At 48.1% G+C, this 20,979-nt stretch overlaps 1 protein-coding gene across 2 annotated transcripts in view; it reads left to right on the top strand.

Annotated features, from left to right (window-relative positions):
* Positions 1–20,979, top strand: part of GABBR2 (gamma-aminobutyric acid type B receptor subunit 2) — a 364,042-nt gene that overhangs the window by 260,840 nt on the left and 82,223 nt on the right. For both annotated transcript variants that reach the window (XM_057724616.1, XM_057724617.1), the window contains exons 8-10: positions 2,879–2,939; positions 15,828–15,908; positions 20,492–20,642. In XM_057724616.1, the coding sequence (XP_057580599.1) occupies positions 2,879–2,939; positions 15,828–15,908; positions 20,492–20,642 (293 nt within the window). The remainder of the gene's footprint in view (positions 1–2,878; positions 2,940–15,827; positions 15,909–20,491; positions 20,643–20,979) is intronic.

Consider the following 20,979-nt stretch of genomic DNA (forward strand, 5'->3'; position numbering starts at 1 on the left):
GCCTGGAGTAGCTGCTTCTTGCCATGCAGGCCTCAGCTCTTACGTCACCTCTGCAGTGAGGTCTTCCTTGACCTCACAGTAAATTCATGCCGCTTGCCCAGGCACTCCCTTTGGGTTTTCTCACAGCGCTCTCCACTAACTAAAATGATCTCATTCATTTATTGGTGAACGTGTTATGCCTGTCTCTCCTAATCAAATACAAAGCTTGCTGAGAGCAGGAATCAGCACCTGAAAGAGGCCTGGCCCAGGGAAGGTAAATATTTATGGAATGTCGTGAGTTGACCACCTGCTAACATGGAGGCCATCCATCAGGCAGAATTTCATGAAAATCACCTGATCGGCTTGTGGCCTTCCTCACTGGCGTCCAGTCTTATCAAGGTTGGCTTGGCTAGGGCAGTAATCCCCATCCAGTCAGCCATGGTCAAGGTCGCAGAGTTGGCATCATCTGTCAAACCCAACAGATGCCATGGTCACAACCTCAGGAAAGAGTCGTGTCGAATCTTCCTCAGAAGGGGGCTTCACAGGGCTTCACCGCTCTTCTCTGGTGCAGGCCCTCATTATAGCCAGTTGCCCATCTGCATGTCCATATTACTCTCAGTTACCACAGCAGACCTCTCTGCTTTCTCCCTTTGACTGAACACACAGCGGCCCACGTGGTTTGGAAACTCAATCACTTGGGGGCTGATATTTCTGAGCGGTGAAGCCACCTTGGATTAGGGCCCAACAGTTTACCCCTTTGCCAGCTGAAATCATGTGATGTTGACAATCTCTTCCCAAAGGTTGGAAAGCTTCCTGGTGCTTGAAATCTTTTTTATTTCAGCTCTCTGCTATTAAATGTGTTTAAATAAAACTTACTGGTGCCATTTACTGAGTGCTTGTAGGAAACCAGGAGCCACGCTAGGTCCCTAACTCAGGCGTTCAGGAACTTGTCCCAGGGGACCCCGAACCCAGCTTTGTGATACTTAGATGCTGGCCTCCTTCCACTGCATCCCCTGAAAAACCAAGGAGATAGAAGGAGCTACTATGAGTAAAAATAGTTACTGTGAGAAAAATAAAATATGACAGGTGTTACTTCAAAGATGAACTAATTAGTTTTATCTAAAAAGTAAAGGGGAAAAAAAAAGGGAGAGTCTTTCTCACCCTTGCCCTATATTCCACTCCAGTATTATTCCATTCATGCTTTGAATACCATTCAATATACTTTTTTTTTGTATTCCAATAAAATTTTATTTACAAAACAGAGAAATATACTTTTTTAAATTAAGTAATAAAGATTCTGCAGAATTTGTCCACATTTTATATCTAGAAGTCTTTGGAGTTCTTCAAAGCTTGGCAGGAGATGGGTGAATTAGTTAGATCTCCACCTTTGTCCAACAAAGAAATGTCCTGTGGACAATATCTGCATCTTTTCCACCCATGCAAAGTGGTCCATTTGCATCAAAGTGATCCTTTGGAAGATGTTCTGTGTTTTTCAATCATCACTAGAAATAAAATCACAACTCCTGTCTCACCTTACATTGACGTGTTTTCACACTCCAGGGAATTGCTTACCGTCACCTGAATATAGAATTCAGTGGGCGTTAGTTTCAAACTGATACTACTCGCAGCTGTCTTCAGGATTTCAAAAAGGTGTCAAAGTGGCCTTAGAAGGTGTTTTCTCATTCTGAGAACAGGTTGAGTGATTCTCTTTGTTCCGAAAGCCTCAGGGCCTCAGACTTTGGATTTCCATCAAGGGAAGATAGGTACTTTCTGGCACTTTCTCTTTAGAATTGAATGAAATCCATGGTACTGTCTGTGCTGTTACCTGATGATGCAAGAGCATAACTGTGCTCGTAAAGCAGTATACCTTTAAGACAATTTATTTTCCTAACTTCGCATTAATGGAAAGAAAGGAAGAAATTTATTTCTGGATCAAAAACAACATGCTCTAGTGAAGCTGCTTGGGCATTAAAATCAAACTCGGATTTGAATCCAGCAGCCTCACTTACAATGACCTTGGCATAACCTCCCTCAGTCTCAGTTTCTGGATCTATAAAATCAGGATCATCCTCCTTTCCACTCAATCTTGTCATAAAGATTCAGTGATATAACTTGTGTCCGTTTCCTTACATGGTTGCCGAATTTTGAGTGGACTGTAAATAGGCAAGGAGAGACCACACCCCCTCTTTATGTTCCTGGTGTATTTAGCCCAGCGTGTGGAAGCCGGGTATCCGCCAGCACGGCAGATGCCGCAGGTGATGCTGTCGTTAGCCCTAGGGTCCCTGATGAGGGGTGCTCAGCTGCCTGTGACACTGGTCAGGCCTCACGAGCTTAAGAAGCTTAATTCTGTGCTGCCCCATAGCCCAGTTATGTTGGGGGCTGACGTCACCCCTCAGCAAGAGCTTGCGAAAACATTCTCCGTCCTTAATAAGAAGTACTAGCGGACGTTTAGCCCCTTCTGGTCCTGCAGCCAAACAACCTCAGCAAAGCCCCACATTTTTAGGGGTGGGGCACGGGAGCAGAGGCAGGGCCGGGCTCCGAGGACTTCACGTCTTCCTCCATCTCTCCAGCACGCTGGAAGACCCTGTCCTGGGATAACACAGGGCACATGGGTGTTTAATAAATAGTCATGATGAAAATGATGATGCGTTATCTGGGCTTTAATTTACATGTGTTGGTTCCATTATTGATTTTGTGCTCCTCAAATTATCCAGATAAAGTCACAACCCGTTTAAAACAATTAGTTTAATTTTGCATCTGTGGTCCAGCGGGAGTCTATTCTTTCTCCAATAATAATAATAATCTCATTGTGCAGTTAATAAATTTCAGTTGAGATCCGTAGTGTTGGGGCTAATATGGCATTTCTTCTTTGTTCTTGTTTGTTTTGTTTTGTTTTTAGGGTCAAGTTGTGTTCCGGAACGGGGAGCGAATGGGGACCATTAAATTTACTCAATTTCAAGGTAGGCTTTTTGATGCTTATTCTTTCTAGTTGATGAATTCTATATTCAGGAATGTTGTGTTTATGCAATCAAATACATGAAAAGAAATGAAAGTACAATGTTCCAGATAAGCAAAAGCAGAGTCAATAGAAAACACTTCTCTGTGAAAACATTAGTTTCAACTTATTGAGAATATTTTTTCTCAACTGCATTATTTTTCAGGCCTATTCAGTCCTTCCACATGACTCAAGCTCATGAAAGTACGGGGAGTGGCGGTTGTCAGTGCCAATATTCTGAGGAAGCTTGCATTGTTTCAGTTTTTGACTATAGAAGTTTTCAAACAGACTCTAAAGTTGAGAGAGTAGCGTAATGAACCCCATGCACCCATCACCCGACCTCAGCTGTTTTCACTCTTTTGCTGATCTTGCTTAATGTTGACTCACCCCGTCCTCCACACCCCCCTTTTTTGCTGTAATGTTTTAAAGCAGCTCCCAGACATTATCTCATTTCAATCTATAAATACTGCCGTATGCATGTCTACTAGATAAGGACTTTTAAAAACATAATGACACTATTATTGCACCTTAAACATTTAACAAGTTTTAATATGCTTTATTCTGAGACTGTGTTGATCCTCTAATTATCTTGAAAATGACTCTATAGTTGATTTGTTGGGGAGTCCACACAAGGTCTACTCATTGCATCTGGTTGATATGTCTCTTCAGTCCCTTTTAACCTATAATTGTCCCACATACATTATTTACAGACCATTTGGTTTTTTAAGAAACCAGATCATTTGTCAGACTTTTCTGCTGTCAGAGCTGGAGGGGACCTCAGCAACCATTCAGACCACATTCCCCATGTGATGAGGAGGAAACGGAGGCCCAGAGAGGGACAGTGGCTTGTCAGAGCCCGCAGGGCACCTGTGAGGAGCAGGGCTGGGTGTTCTGCCTGGAGGAACCTCAGTTCGACCCAGTATGGTCATTAGCAGGGTTGTTAGCCAGAACCATGAGACGAACCTTTGATTAATGCAGTGTTTTTCAGTATCTGGATGTTTCTGGAAAATCCAGAAACAAGAGCAGAGCCTTCTGTGTCCACTGACTTTGAGCAGATCCCAGAGTCATCCAGGGGAAAGCAAGAAGTGAAGTCCAGTTTTTCAGATTCATTCAGACAAATCCCAGCCAGATTCAGATCAATCAGCAGAGGTGGTCTTCAGTACCATCGCTTTATAATGCAATCTTGTAGATTTACCCATTTGTCTTCCCATGGCAGATAATTGAAACACATGTCAGCTCTCTGGCGTGCACAAAAGATGTAATTTTAGGCAAACGTAATTATTTTCCCATTTGTTAAGTCTTACTTCTTCATTGGTTGAACAAAGTAAGCATCTTGGCAAAGTTACTTTTTCTTTTTTTTTTTTTTTTGAGTGATTGCAACTAAATTCTCTTGTCACATTTCCAGTTCTCAAATTATATTGTTCTGGGCGAATAGTTTGTAAAATATTGATTGGCCAATCACAGCGACAAGCGCATGCCAGTTTTATGGCTTTTTTTTTTTTTTTTCCTGAATGTTAGGATTAGACACCAACTCTAGTGACTGGTTTTAGGCATTTATAAGGAAAGTGGTATAACAAACAGTAGTTCAGAGGTGGGTTTGAAACCACCTGAGCTCAGGTCACTGTAGAACATTAGGCAAGTGATTCACCTCTTTGAGCCTTGATGTCCTCATCTGTAAGACAGGGATGTGATCCTACCTGCCTTCTTAGGATATGGGAAAAACTAAATGAGATAACACAGAGAAACATGTGCATTTATTTCTTGCTCAACAAGTAGTAGCAATTATGATTAGCATTTAGTCAAAAATTATGATACTGGGGCAAATCTACATTTTCTTGGTGTGTTGAAACCCCCTGGGTACCTTTTCTGTCTGCCTACCCCGATAGCTGCTCCCAACACTTAATGATATGTAGGGTGTCACATGGGGCAGGGCCTTAGAGATGATCTCATCCCACTACTTCATGGTATAAATGGAGAAACTGAGGCCCAAGGAAGGGAGGTGTTCTGCCCAGGGACACCCAGTTGCCTGGTGGCAGAGCAGGGACTGTGCCTCGACTTTCCCTGAGTACTAGCCTCTGAGTGCTCACACGCACACCTATGCCTAAGTGTCCTCCCTTTGCCACTTTCGTGTCCAGCTTTTATTGACTGTCAGAGCTGGGCCTTGCAGATACTCCTGTTTACATGTTTTTAAAACAGACATTGATCCTGTTGGCAGAGGGATGCTGTGCTGGGGGCATGTTTATATCAGCACAACAGTTAGTTTTCCAAATTCATAGGGTCTCATGGGTGCCTTGCTGCCAGGATGGAGGGGCATTGAATTATTGAATAGGCTGTCCAGGCTGGAAGGGCTCCTGGCTGTCATCTTATTTCAGAGGGGGAGCTGAGGCTCAGACATGGGAAGGTACTTGCTATGAGACAGCAAGTGCATTTCTTCCCTTCTCTGGGCTCGTGGTTCACCTCCAGGAGAGGCTGTTCTAGACTGTCTTCTGAGACATTCCCGGAATTCATCTAGAGGATGAGCTTTCCCTCCACCTTGGGGTTACCAGATCCTAAATTGCCTCATGCCATTGACCTCAGAAAAGGCTTCTAAATGGGGTCACTATGCTGTTTTCTGCTGTGCCCTTCAAGCCCTTTCTCTCCCTGTCTGTTTCTCTCTCCCTCACCCCCCTGCCCTCTTTTAAGAGGAGACAGTAGAACAGCAGAGCTGACTCACAAACAGCCAGCTCCAGCAATGGGGCTCCCTTTGCAGGGTCTGCTCCTGGGCTCACACCCAGGCTATCTCAGTGCTCGCTGGCGGGATCTTGGAAGTTGGCCCATCCTGCCCTCCCTCTGAAGACCTAGAAGATGCTTTTTTGGCTTCTTGTTTGTAAAGTTCCTGGTGCCTTCTAAACCCTATTATCTGTAGTAGAGGAAACATTTTGTAGGAGGCTCTGTTACCTTCTTCGTAAAACTAAAACGCGAATTAGTTGGAAATGGGAGGTGGTTTGGAGAAGAAGACTAAAAGAGGAGCCAGGAATCCATGGTCTTGCTCTACCTTTTGATTCCAGAGTTATGGGATTGGTATCACAAGGGCCTGGCAGTAGACCCCTGGTACAAGTGTATTGAATTAATTTGGAGGCAAAAGACCTGGATTCAAGCCCTTGCTCTGAAGTTTACCAACAGTGTGACCCTGGGCAAGTCACTTTATCTCTCTAAGCCTCAATTTCATCCTCTGAAAATGGGATGACACTAATGCCAACCCTGTCTGTCCCCGGGGGCTGGGCCAAATGATCTTGTTCTACAAACTCTGGGTGCTAGGAAGCTTGTCACATTACTGGTGTGCTGTCTGGTTCCTGGCTGGCTCTTGATAAATGTTTACTGAATTGGTGAGTGATACGGCTCATGGAAATTTGAGAGCGTGTTCATTTACTCGTTATTTCCAGTGACTTGAGCCAAGGCAGAATGTCTGATAAACAGCAGATAGTCTTGACAACAGAAATGTGAACGGAAGCTACTTCACAATGGTGGCCATTGTTGTTCCAGGCTATGAGAAATGACCTTTTTTGCAACCTTAGAAGTGCTGGATAGACAGATCTACTCTAAAATAATGTGTCAGGGCTAGCCTCATGGTCTCTCTTGAGGCTGAGGCATTGTGAATCCAGAGATGGTTTCAGAGCCCACGCATGACCTTCCTCACTCTCAGCTTCCCTCCTTTTACTCCGTTTTTCAAGGCGTCCCAGACCCCTTACCTCCCAACAAGACAATCCTAGGGGGTAGGTGTGGCAGATGCCATCAGTGTCCCACCCGTAGTCCCCAAGTATCTGTAGTTCCAAACAAGCATCTTATTAAGAGCACCTGCACATCTCACCCTGTGCAAGGAGCAGGACAGATATTCAGGGAGTATGCTTCCAGGACAGCCCTGAGTCAGGGATGGATGAGAAGTGGAGGATAAATCCCCCAGTGTCCTTTCCCCTTGGGTAGAAACTTCCAAGAACTCCCAGGTACGTTCTGCTCTGTCTCCAGAGGTCCCCATGGGATTGAGCCTCAGTTGGCCTCTCAGAAACTTGCTCATTAATGCACCTTGCCCTGGCTCCCTTCCCTTCCCTGTCTCACCTCCCCACACCCCTGTCGCTTCGAGGATCACCTCCCAAAGAAATTACATGAATTCTTACTCTTGTCTCAGGCACCATTCTGAGGGACCCACCCATGGCAGTAAGTAAAGCGGATATTAGCATGTCCTCGGCCACACACCTTGGGTGCAGTGTCCTAACCCCCTTTCAACTTCAAGTTCATCACCCCTCCCCCATGCCGTTGCTGACTTGCACCAAACCACATGTAGATGAGGATGAATACTAGGGAACTGGCTTTTTTTTCCCTTAAGAGAAAAAAGAATTCATGTTACTAATGAAGTCTAAACATGGCTCAGAATTTGCAGCAGGGAAGGAAGTCGAGTGAAGCCATGATTAGAGCCTTGTTTATGCTGTTCTTGGTGAAATCTCAGCATCTGCTGCTCTAACTCACCATCCCTGCCTTCATTAGGCCTGTTTGTAAGACTTGCGGTGAATGAGAATCTGCCTGAATTTTGCACTGCTTCTGTGTGGCATAAAGGACTCAGACTTTGGAATTTTATACTTCGGCACCTGATTTGAAGGGATGGGGTCTTCCACCGCTCTAACAACATAATTGTCATTCAGAAGGTACCTAGTGAAATGTAGGCTTGTCCTCCCCATTTGCAGACATTAATTACCATTTGGTCTTCGGGGGTAACAGATACAGTTCTATTCAGTGTGCATTTCCTAAGCATCTGCCAGGTGCTTTACCAAGTCCTCTGGGGAAGCCAAGGTGAATAAGATACAGCCTCTGCCTCCCCACCCTAGTCCCTGCAGGGGCTTCATAATCTCTCTGGCCAAGTGCCAGTGCCTGTAAAAGCAGGAAGATAATTTCCCAGAACCTACTAGAAAACTTTTGGAGCTAGTTTGACTCTAGTTTGAGACTCTTAAGCTGGATTTTTAATATCCTTTTCCTTCTGTTAAGGCATATATTATAGCTCTCTTCACTAAGCCATGGGTCTGGAAAGGCGGGTTTGTTGGACTGCCACTCAACTTGATGTAGTTAAGAGTGGATACGTAGTCCACTAAACTGCAGGTTACACCAGAAGGGTTGTGGGTCTGCAGGAATGGAAGGACACATGTGAATATGGGCTCTTTCAGGCTGGAAGTCTGACCCTGACCTTGATACCTCCCAGCCCTCATGATCCAGGGCTTACCTTTCAGGGAGCTCAAGGAAGATGGCTTGGAAGACAGAATTATTTAGCAGACCTTCTCTTTCATTGACCCATAGATTCTCCATGTTGAAGGGAATCCTGACTTTCCTTTGCAGTATTGCCTCTGCTTGAATGCTTCTAGTTCCCCAGGAGGGGAACGCACCTCCTCTCATGTGGAAAGAACATGGGCTTCGAAGCAGACATGCCTAATCATTGGTAGCCAGGCACTGTGGCTTAATCTCTCTGAGCCATCATTTCAGCACTTATTTTATTTTATTTTATTTTATTTTATTTTATTTTATTTTTATTTTATTTCATTTTATTATTTTTTGAGAGTAACTTTAAAGACACTTTAGCTTATTTTATTTATTTGTTTATTTATTTTGGCCATGCCACGCAGCATGTGGGATCTTATTTCTCCGACTAGGGATGGAACTCATGCCCCCTGCAGTGGAAGCACAGAGTCCTAACCACTGAACCGCTAGGGAAGTCCCTCAGCACTTATTTTAAAATAGTGAAATAGAAGGTGATCGTTTTCCTTGCTTGAGAGTGATGGTGAGACTCCAATGACGTGATGCTGTGAATGAGCCTGGCTCAGTGACAAGCAGAGAAGAGCTGTGACAGCTGTTGGCTTCCTGCTCCTCTCCTGGGCACTCTTCGCGATGATCCCAGGTTTACCCCCTCCAGAATTTCTCAAGCAAAGTGCCATCTTGCTTCCTTGGGACTCACTTCACACTCCTCATTTCACGGAACGTTGTTACTGGTCCATAAAAGCCCCTCTTGTTTGTTTATGCCTTTATTTCCCTCATTTATTCTCGTATGCCACTCCTGCCTCCCCTCAAGAAAGGCAAGCGTTCTGTAGTGTTTAATGCATATATTGTGTCCTTGCAAAATGTGTACTGCTGTTTTGTGTGCATATTTTGAATCTGCATCGACGCAACTGGATTACATACCTTTTCTGTTTCTTTTTTTGCCACTCGGTGCTTTGTTTTTAAGATCCCTCCACGTTGCTGTGTGTACATCTAGGCCATGGCTCCCACTGCTCACTCCACGGACATACCCCTCCACTTTCCCAGTGACAGCCACCCAGGTCACCTTCGACTCCCTGCCTCCACACGTAATGAGTGCCCCTGTACATGCCCCCTTATGAGCCCAGCTGGGCATTTCTTTAGGGCAGATGCCCGTGAGCTGAATTGTTGGGTCAGAGGTGTGTTAACACCCAGCATGTCTAAAATGTGCCACTTGGCTCTTGGGAATGCCCATATCCGTCTTCATCCTACCAGCACGAGGAGTCCCGGTGTCCATACCTCCCACCCATAGTTGGCGTTTCCCAGCTCTCTCATCTTTTGCCAATCTAAAGGCATAAAGTAATACTATATTGTGGTTTTTAAATATTTCTCTGATTACTGATGAGTTTGGACATTTCTTCCTGTGCTTGTCAGCCATTTGTTAATTGTTGGTTCTGATCCTTTGATCACTTTTATTTTGAGGGTACTATCTTTTTCTGTTAATTTGCAAGTATTCTGTGCATCGTCTAGATTTCCGTCCTTTGTTGGCTTTAGGCTTTGCAGACGTCTTCTCCCATTTGGTTACTTCTCTCTAAACTTAAAGTCCCTGGTGAATGGAAGTTCTTAATTTTGATGTGCTATTTTTTTTTTTTTTTGATCCTATGGTTTGAGCTTTTAAAGTTTCTCAATGGTCATTTCCTGGCACCTGCATGCCAGGTCTCAGCTGGGCACAGGGGTGCTGAGATGGGTAAAATACAGCCCCTCCTCTCAGAGAGCCCCCTGGTTCAGTGGGGAGCAGACCCAGGACCCCAACTGAGTGTGATACGTGATAAGGGCATTCAGAGGAGAGGTGCTCAGCTCCACCTGGCATCTTCTAGGAAGCCTACCTGGGTGAGGCAGCATCCAAGATGAATTCTAAAAAACCACTGGGAGTTAGCCAAGAGGAAGAGAGAAAAGGTGTGCTAGGTGCAAATAACCTATTGTATCTGTATGTGTTCTGTGTCCCCTTGGGTATTCAGCTTTTGCCCCTGGGTTGGTTTGCATATGCCAGTGGACAGATCTATCCTTGGCAGGATTGTTATACTCCTGGGGCATTTGGCCAGTGTCCGCCTAATCTGTTAAAAAATCTCAAAACAAAGGTCAGTGCAGTTAACGTAATAAAAATGTGGCAGTGTGTATTGTTTGTGGGTAGAGACAAGTGTGGGGGAGACTCCAGGCCACGGGAGCACAGCCCCTCCCTGCTGGGTGCGGCTGAGAGGTGCTGCTCCGACCTGTTTCTGCCCTGTGGGAGGAGAGGGACCGTCCAGGGCCTGTCTGTAGGCAGTGAGCAGACTGGGCGGGGTGGGGGGGGGGCGTGAAAAATCACTTCCTGGGGGATGACTGGCTACCCTGGACAAAAGCAGAATCAAGGCCCCAAATCAAAATCGCGGTGTTCCCATCTCTGAAGCACGGCCAGGAGCAGGAGCTGCTGTGATGTGCGGCCCCCAGGCGGAGCTAGAACTGTGAGGGGGACGTCCTGGGGAGCAGACTTCAGCTTGGAGTGAGGAGGACCCTTCAACGCAGTTGCAGAATCATGGAACACGAGCTGGAGGGCACAGAGGCTCCCCCTCTAGCCCACTTGCTCTGTCAAGACCCAGGCAGAGGACGGCGCTTCCCCGGGACTCCCTACTGAGGAGATGGCAAAACCAAGACCTGTTTCAGGGGCCCTGTCCTCCAGCCAGAGCGCTTCCCTTTCTCTGAGGCTGAGATTTTGTTAGGGAGCCCTAGAATGGAGTAATTTTACAGAATCTTTGATTTTCACTGAGCCAGGATTTTCTTTTGTTTTACACCTCAGAGTTTTACATTTCTGTATGTCTGCAACAACAATTAAACTTTAAAGGACACATATACGTCCCTCAATGCAGACCTAGAGTCACCTGAGGAAGAATGAACATTTGAGGGGTGAGGGGAGTAGAGGCCAGGAAGCAGGATGTGGGGACCCAGCTACAGCAGGAAGTTGGCGACGCTATAACTAGCTCTCCTGCCCAGGGGCTGCAGTGCAGCAGGGAGGCAGGATCACTCTGTGATTGAGGCAGTTCCCCAGCCCCATCTCAAGGGTGCTCGCAGGCCAGCAGACAGGGAGTATTTTCAGGCTGGATGCTTATTTTGGCCGCCCAAGTTTCACCAATAGGACTTATGTTCTTTATGTACCATCCAAATCCAAAGTTTGAAATAAAGAAAAATAAAGAATGCCCTTTTTTAGGAGAACCCTCCCCCCCTTTTTTTTTTTGCACCGCAACAAGGAACCAGTATGATTCTGCAGGAAAGGGGGATCTTTGTTTTATACTCTTTTTGAGCCTCCGAGGACAGAAAGTGTCAGCATTACAGGGGCCTTGGTCTCATCCAGCAGTTTTCAACTCTAGTTATACATTAGCCAACTTGGGGACCTTTTAAAAATACTGCCATCCAGGGCTCACCCCGCAACCCTCAGAGGTTTTAATATAATGGATCCACATTGGGACCCAGGCCTCTGAATTTTCTAGAAATTCCCCAGCTGACTCTGGTGCCTGGCAAGGGCTAAGAACCATTGGAACCCTTACAGTGCACTTTGTAGATGAAGAAACTGAGGTCCAGAGAAAGGGAATGGTCTGTCCAGGGTCACACAATAAGTCAGTGGCAACCTACAGCAGGGCTGGCAGGGCAGGGAGGCTGGCCAATACCAGACTCAACACCAAAGCCCCTCTCTCCCTGCTCTATTCTCTCCTGCCCCCCGTGAATCCTCTTTATAGTCTGTCCACACATCCCCTGTTCCACAGTCTGCAAGTCTGTATCCAAATTAGTGGTTAATGTTCTTTGTACAACAGAGTTGCACAGAGTTGAAAGTGCCCACCTGTCATGGTCGCCACCTGGCTGGGCCGTGGGTGAAAGGAAAAACACAGGAGACACCATCCTTCCCCTGCAGAACCAGGAAGGGCCCTGGGCAGAGTGCAGGGGATGCAAGCCTATGCTGCCCGGGGCCTCAGAAGCAGGACTTCAGGTTCCACTCAGGAACTGACCAGTTGGCAGGAATCGTAAGGCCTGGGCACACTTAGGGCATGGCTCGAACACAGCTTCTCACGTCATCCGGTGCCCTGGGCCCACAGCAACCGGGGAGGAACAGTACTCGGGGAAGCCTTCCTGGAAGAGGTAGATAGGGTTCGGGCATGTTGGTTTGGTAGAGGGAGAGGAGAGCCACCTTGCAAGCAGAAGGGCCCTTGTGGAGAACGGTGGTGTAAGAAAACAGAGGGAGATAGCTCACAGCTACTTCCGTCGTGACTCCACTGCAATTTATTGAACACTTACTGTGAGGCCTCAAGCCAGAAACTGCCTACAGTCTCCTCTTTAGCCCTCATAGCCACTCTGAAAGTTGCCATTTTACAGTTACAGCCACCCACTCACAGGGCGCGGGCTGGAAGGAAAATATTATCTGCAAATGGGAGTGATTTTACCCACCCAGCAGGGCTGGCTGAGGCTGCGGTCACTGTAAACTACCAGGTCAGAGATTATGAATTACTTTTTAATATTTGTAACTCCAGCCTCCAGCACAGAGCCTGGCATATAACAGGTACCCGGTGTTTATTGAATGAATGAATGAATGAATGAAGTGATTAAACTAAGGGGTTTAGTATAAACATCCTTCAGCACCCAGATGTCCAAGGTCAGCTTAATCAAGGATGAGGACATAAACTAACCTTCCACCACCTACACTGCTGCTTTTGAGGGATTCTTTATGATGAAATACCTTGGGTGGGGCCTGGCATGCCATAGGAACTCAGTAAGTGTGGGCTGAATGACCAGCAGCCCTGCTCTGTATGGGCGGGGAAAATGCTCTGAATTCAGGACTAGGGGACTCGGGTTCAGGTACCTACTTGGTCACTGCCCAGCACGTGGCTCTGAGTGTTCACTTAACTGACGTGAGGCTCCTCCCTCCCCTGTAGACTGGGGCAAATTATGCCAGATTCAGGGTTTGCTATGAAACCCTGAAAGCAGGAATGTGTGAACCCACCCCGGCCTCCAAGCACTGCCCCCAGGGAGAGATTATGGTGATGACGGTCGTGGCGGGAAGCTGAGTATCATTTTGGTGTCATGGGATGGATGGTACAGCGGGGTGTGTGAGTCAGAGGGGTGGGCTGTGTGGCTGGGGGCGCAGTGAGGTGCCAGCCACACACTTGCCAGCTCCTGATGATCTGTTCCAGTCAGCCTGCACGTTGCGTGTGCTGCCTCTCCACACCAAATAAATAAATCAGAACCTCTTCCTCAGAGCAGTAGGAGCTGATTAGGGCTGAGACTTCAAAAGGCCAGAGCAGGGATGCTGGAGCTCCCAGCAGAGTCTGCTATTGCGACATTTAGGAGCTGGGTGACCCTGGCGAGTGACCGCCGCCTACACAGTATGAGGCCCCCCAAATGCAGGGAAGACCTTTGCGGGGGAGAAGGAAGTGACTTTTACAGCCCTGTTTTCCACCCCACAGTCAAAGGAACGCAGGCAGGAGTGTGGCCTGTGGGATTCCCTGTTCGTTTTTCCTGAGTGTTTGTAAGGAGACAGCCGCACACCTGCATCTCTGCAGAGAAATTCACTTAGAGCCAGAGCCCCAGCCGGCAGCTTCTCTGGCTGCACGCTCGGAATTCCTGCTGCTGTGTCGCTTCATAACCCCTGGGCATTTTAGGACCAGGGTCTGCAGCTCTGGGGATCTGCCTGCCCTCTGATGGGCAGGGGGGCATTCCTCTCTGTAGTTATTGCACTCAGGAGGCACAGCTGGCCCGGGGAGCAGGCAGCTCAACCCAGACCTGTCACCTCTAGGGATCCCGTGGAGGCAGCCACATGTCAGGAAGAGCCTCGCTGTGGGAACAGTCCTGGGTTTGAACCCAGACTCTGCTCTTAGTATCAGTGGGGCCTTGGGCAAAGCCACAACCTTTGTTTCCTCATCTATAAAGTGGGACTGAAACCACTTAACTCCACACGACTGTGAGAAGTAAACAAGAAAAGACACCTAAAGGTGAATCCCTTTGGCCCCTCCCCATCCACTCACCACCCTGTCTAAGCCTGCTCTCTCCAGGGGCCCCACACTCTACTCCTTGCCTTTGGCTGTCTGCCTCTACCCCCACCTTTCCCTGAATCAGCTTCATCTGCGGTCAGCAGTATTCCCCCAGAAGCCTCGAATGGACCCTCTGTTCCAGGGGCTTCTTGTCCCTGTCTTGGTGGCATGTGGCATTGCTGGCCAGCTCCCTTGTGAAATTGTCCCTTTCCTTGGCTCCCACGATGCCTACTCTCTCCTGGCCTCCTGGCCTCTCTCTCCCAGTCTCCTGCAGCGTCTTTGCTCTGCCTCGCCCAAGAGGTTTGTGCTCCCGAGGGTCTGCCCTTGATCCTCTTCTCACTTGGCACGGTCCCTGGGGGTCTCCTTCCTGCCCCCTGCTGCAACTCCCAGTTTACGTGCTAATGACCCCAACTCTTTGTCCCCCCAGTTCCCCCAGCTCCAGACCCAAGGACATCGCCATCCTGATGATCCACAGCCACCTCAAGCTCAGCACGTCCAAACTGGAACTTAGCATCTTCCCACCTTCTCTGACCCCTGCTGGGTTCCGCACTCAGGGAGGGGCCAGAGCCCCCCAGTCATTCGCTTCACTGCTCTGTTCCCCACCTTCCCCACCCACTGATCACCCCGTTGTCCAGATTTTACTTGGAAAGAAGAAACTGTTGTCAAAGCTAATCCCCACCTCTCCATTCCTCCTGCCACCACCCCGGGCCGGTCCTCATCATCGTTGTCAGTGACCTAAAGCCACCAGCAGAGTAGTATCCGTGATGAAGGCAAATTCACATGTATCACTTGGGTCTGAAAATAGACCTGAACAAGTACATATCTAGAGGAACCCAGGAAAAAGAGCATACAAAGGAGACTTTGTGTCAGGTGTAACAAGCAGAGCAATGTGGCCTCTGAAAAAAGTGAATTTTGCCTCAGAATGCATTAATAGGAACATAATGTGCAGAACGAAGGAGGGGATGGTCCCTTCTACTTGCTGCTGACCAGATCATGCCTAAAGTGTAGTGGTCAGTCCTTGGGGCTACAGTAGCAGACAGTGACATTGTGGGGTGTGGCCCAAGTTGGGGCCTGGATGGGGTGGGAAGTAGAAATGATGTCCAGTAAGATGGGATTGGGAGCTACTGCCAGAGGGATGATGTGCTTTTGTCTTCAAGTCTCTAGGGCTCTCCTGGGCCAGAGGGAGCTGAGGTGGTCTGTGCAGTCCTAGAGGGCAGAGCCAGATGACAGAGGAAAGTTACAGAGAGACTATTCAGCTCATGACCCAGGAAAGACTTGGTAACAGGCAGAGTCCAGTTATGGGGGGGGGAGGGTCCCTGTCCATAGGTGTACAGCAAAAAACAGATGACCAGTTGATGAAACAATGTGAGAGTGTGTTTGTTCCAGCCCAGATCACGTCGGCGGTTTTGTGATTCTACCTGGAAAAGGCCCTAGGGAAAGAGAAAGCCTGTAAGAATATAGCTGAGCCTGCAGGAGAGCAAGAGCCAGAACAGGAGCACCCAGACAAACACAGGACTCAGATCTAACCTGCCACTGTCTCTTGCTCCCCACAGACAGCAGGGAGGTGAAGGTGGGAGAATACAATGCTGTGGCTGACACACTGGAGATCATCAACGATACCATTAAGTTCCAAGGTAAGGCAGGCGGGCTTCTCGGAGGAGGGGCCTGCCCAGGTACTCCCAGGCCTGGATGTTGTCTGAGGGGTTGTGGATAAACTCAGAGCCCTTGGCTTTGTGGGGAAGAGCGAACATCCTCTCCTTTCAGTCCATGCACTCACTCACTGAGGACAAGGCACCATCACTCAGGTGGGAACTGGGTTCCAGCGCCTGGGACGGGTCACGGGAATTTGCACGGAGTACTGGCTCTCGCCAAGGCATCTGTGTTTAAACCATTGAATGGCCGGGAGTAATTCTTTTTACGCGTGGCACAGCTAAATTTTGCTCTGTCTTTTCCTTGGAAAAGACATGGATGAGCTGGTAATAAGGCCTCTCCACCTGCTGCTCTTCCTGGAAGACCATTCCCTCTCTTCTGTTGGAAAACTCCTCCTTAGCCTTGAGAACCAAATCACGTGACCACCTCCTCTGTTCAGTCTTCCTTGATGGCCCCCACCTGAGTTAATGGCTCCCTCCTGTTTCCACAGTCTTTTGTCTCTGCCTTTCCCATGGCCACTGTCACTTTGCATTGAAATTACTAGGTTATTGGACCCTGAGCTCCCTGACTGGAGCTTATTTGACTTTAAATTCCTGGCGCCAGCCAGCGTCTGGCACATGTTGGGGGCTCAGTGATATGTGCTGAAAAATAATACATGATTGATTGAGTAAATGGATGAGTGGGTGGGTGAATAAATGAATGAATGGGTGAGCATCTGAGTCAGTGAGAAAGTGGGTGGATGGATAGATGCATGTGTGGATGGGCGGATGGGTGGGTGGGTGGATAGATGGGTGGGTGGGTGAGTGGGTAGACGGACAGCCTCGTCATGGGGTGGAAGCCGCCGTACCCTTAGCACCCAGATGCTGTTACTTAGATTCCACTGGGAATGCAGAGAATAAACAGCGGGTTTTCTGCACCGGAAGTTCCTTCTTAAATCCAGGGCCACCAGTGAAGGCTCTCCCATGAACCATTTGGTTAGATTTTGGATCTGTGGAATTCTGCAAAGCTCCAGCTGGCCTCAAAGAGGAGGTGTGATCTTCACATCCCAACTGAGGGGGCTGTCACCAAGTCTGTAGTCACATATTACCTCATGGAGCCATAGAAAAATTCCGAAAGGTGGATGGGCGAGTCCTGTCATCCCTGTCGTACAGATGAGAAAAGGGTTCAGAAAACTCCAAATTCACACAGCCTGTGAGAGGCAAAGCCAGTACTAACCATGAGCGTCTGATCCCCAAGATAGGGCTATTTGCTCCTGGTCACAGAAGATCTAGGTTTGCTGACTAAGGATTCTGGGTTTACGAATTGAAAGAAAAATTCAAACAAAAAGTAAATAGAAGACACAAAACATAACTGAGAGGAAAAACATAAATAAAATAAAAATTTTTTAAACCCAGCCGGTGGGGTTTCCCTGGTGGCACAGTGGTTAAGAATCCGCCTGCCAATGCAGGGGACACGGTTTGGAGCTCTGGTCCGGGAAGATCCCACATGCCACAGAGCATCTGAGCCCATGCGCCACAACTACTGAGCCCACACGCCTAGAGCCCGTGCTCTGCAGCAAGAGAAGCCACCACACTGAGAAGCCTGAGCACCGCCACAGCTAGAGAAAGCCTGTGTGCAGCAATGAAGACCCATCAAAGCAATAAATATATAAATAAATAAGTAAATAAATAAATAAGTAGTTAAAACAAACAAACAAACAAACAGCCAGGACAGTAGCTAGTTAGGAAGCACGAGGCCAGGAAACACTGCGGCAGCAGCTGTTCCAGGCTCACCTCCTGCTTCTCAGGGCTTCCCTGCCCTGCCCAGAGGGTGGATAACAAGTCTCTGAACCCAGAGCCGAGTCACAGCACCTCTGGATGCACGGCACAACCCAGCTCTCCTGTCCACACCCTACCTGGGTTCAGCTCTCACCCAGACCCATGCACCAGCCCCCTGTGGGTCTTACCCACCCACCACCAGTCTAACTCCCTCAAGTCCATTCTGCCTTCAGCTATCATGTCACGCTGAAGATGCCCCACGCTGTTCTGAGGCCCGCACAGTCTCCACTGCTCACAGCAAGGGGCCTCTCCCTGGGGTGGCTGCAACACCTCCGGGAGGGGACCCCACTCCGCTTCTGTGCCTCCTCTTTCAGGTCTCCCCAACCAAGTTGCTTACAGTTCCGCAAATGTGCCAAGACACCACCGTGACTTCGCCTTTGCTGGGCCCTCTGCCCAGAACACCCTTTCCTCCATGCCTTCCAGGTGAATAGCCAACTACCTATCTTCCTCCCAAGACTCAGCCCCACATCATCTCCTTTCTATAGCCTTTCCTGACCCCGTCTGGCGGAACTGCACTCTGCTCCCTGTTTCCTGCTCAGGCCTCCCTGTGCCTGATGTTCTCATAACACCTGGACCCCATCACTAGAGGCAGTTTGCTTAGTAGTTAGACCACAGGCTTCAGGGCTAGCCAGATCTAGGTGCAGATCTGGCCAGCTTTGCTACTTACTAGCTATAAAAGCCACCTGACACCTAGAAAACTGTTCCTTTGCCCCATAAAATCGGAATAATCTTCTCTACCCACGAGGCTCTTGGATCAAGTTGAGAAAATCCTGTAAAGTGCTCAGCCCATGGTAAGCATTCAATAAATGTACTTGCTATTGCCTTTTTTAAAAAGCATGGCTAGTGTGTAAGCTCTCTGAGGACAGGAACTGCGTCTTGCTTGTCTTTGAATCACTGGTGCCCCACAGCAGGCCTGACAGTTGGAAGGTGATTATCAGTGATGATTCCCATAGTTAATGATGAATGAAGGAAGGGTGGTGGATGAAGGATGGTATTGAATGGATAAAGAATGAATGAATGGATTGGGTGGGGAGCAAGAAACAGGACTGCTGCTGCTACTAACACTTCTGATAAGCCGTTACCATTTGGCTTCCATAATGACGTAGCTAAGATGCACGGTGGGGACATGCCATTTTGCGGGAAGAGAAGGTGGAATAAGAGGAGAAGATGTTGATTTTCTGAAGTTGTTTCTACACAAACTAGTGGTCATAGTAGTCATATAACCTTTGATCCAAACCTAACCCCTTTCTTAGTGCCCAAGGAGGGGCTTATTTCCACAAGAACTCATGGGCACCCACAGCTCTTCTGTTCAGGATCCAGAAGGCACCTGAGCTGGCCTGATGCAGCCCAGGCTATGTGGGTGGAGGGGGAAGGAGGATGGGGAGTGGGAGGAAAAATTTTCAGATGGGTTGAGCTTTTATTTCTGGAAGCAAGAAATGGTGCTCCCTCTATCACCTTGAGTCTGATTTTGCCCTGACTTTCGGCCCTTGAGGCATAAGTGTTACTTTTCATGGAAGTGCTTAATGCTTTACATTAACCAAGCCAGGAGGTTCCTGGCTGTTTTTGAACCTGACAGCTTCCCAGTACTGCTTAGATGGTTCAAACTCTTTTTATCCACTGAATGTTTCCAAACACATTTGAACTTGCCAGCAGAATTTTTTAAACACGTGTGTTCAGGGGAGTTCTCAATCCCTGCTGCCACTTCTGCCCATCCTCTGCTTGTCTCCTGAGAACAGAGGCATAACTGAGGCTGGTACCCATGGCACAATTGTGGTGGGGTTACCTTGACCACTGGTAGGTCTCCCATGTCTGGCCACTCTTGAGAATCTGACTGATTCCACACTGGAGGGAAAAGCTCCAAAGTTTCACAGTTCCATAGCAGAAACCAGACCTGAAATAGCAGCTGAGAAAGAAGGGATTTGCAAGAAATGAGAGCTGGGGAGATGAGAAAGGGGTGTCCCTGCATCCTTCCTCCCAAACCAGCCTGTGCCTGGTAAAACAGGGCAATTTTCCACCATCCCTAAAGATGAATTTGCTCTGAGGCCCTCAGGGCTCCCCCAGGTGCCTGGTGCCCTTGAAGAGTGAGCAGGGACATCTCTACAGTCACATAGCAGGGTGGAATCCCACAGTTTCCATCCAGTCCTGGCACAGCAGGGAGGGGAAGGCATGCCAGTAGCTTCTGCTTCCCACAGTTAGTGAGTCTCATGAAAATGGAAAACCAGAAAGAGCTTTTATGACATAATAACCTTGAGGCAGAAAATCCGCAACCAGAGCACATATGTACGTCTCCATGGAATTGACGGGCAAGGTTTCCACCCTGTTGAGGGGTGGCCAGTATCATGTGTTGGAGCAGAGTCCTTGAGAGCCCAAGCCAAATTCCTCACCCCCAGAGGCGCCCAGTGGTGCCCACTCATACCACCCAGCCTCGTGCCTTCCAAGCCACTGGTGCCTTTGGGGAATAAATGGCAGTGGTTTTTCAACATGGTAATTAGACCAAATCAAATTCTAGTCTTCTAATGGCTATTAAATGCATCACAAATCCCTTATTGTTCTGTTTAGAGAAAGAAATAAGTCCTAACTTAGGCTCCCTGCTGGGTATACTGGTCAACTGCTGGAGCCCACTCACACAGTGATATGTCCTGCACAGAGTTTGTGCACAGGTGGCAGATGTCAAGGACATCCAGGCAAGGATGTTCTCGGGGACTGACTGTGCACTGGGCTCAGTTGATGCCTTTTCCTTGATCTTCTAGGATCCGAACCACCAAAAGACAAGACCATCATCCTGGAGCAGCTTCGTAAGATCTCCCTACCTCTCTACAGCATCCTCTCTGCCCTTACCATCCTGGGAATGATCATGGCCAGCGCTTTTCTCTTCTTCAACATCAAGAATCGGAATCAGAAGTAAGTCATTCACGCTCTCCTCTTGCATAGTGCTTTCTGGATTGACAAGCCTCTTAGACAAAGTATAGAAGCATCACATGACACACCCTCCAGGGGCACAGGAGAAGTTTTTAGAGCAGTGTTCCAAAGTGTGGTGCTTAGTCACTGGGATGTCATTGGACATTTCATGTGAGTTCATGTGCAGTTGTACACGTGCGCATGCGCACGCGCACACACACACACACACACACACACACACACACACACACACGCAGGAGTGCCACTTGCACAGGAAGTCTGGTTTAAACAAAACTGAAGGGTCCAAGTCCACAGGCCTTCTTGGAACTTTGGCCATGCA

Source organism: Hippopotamus amphibius, chromosome 2 (genome assembly GCF_030028045.1).
Source record: "Hippopotamus amphibius kiboko isolate mHipAmp2 chromosome 2, mHipAmp2.hap2, whole genome shotgun sequence".
Lineage (NCBI taxonomy): Eukaryota > Metazoa > Chordata > Mammalia > Artiodactyla > Hippopotamidae > Hippopotamus > Hippopotamus amphibius.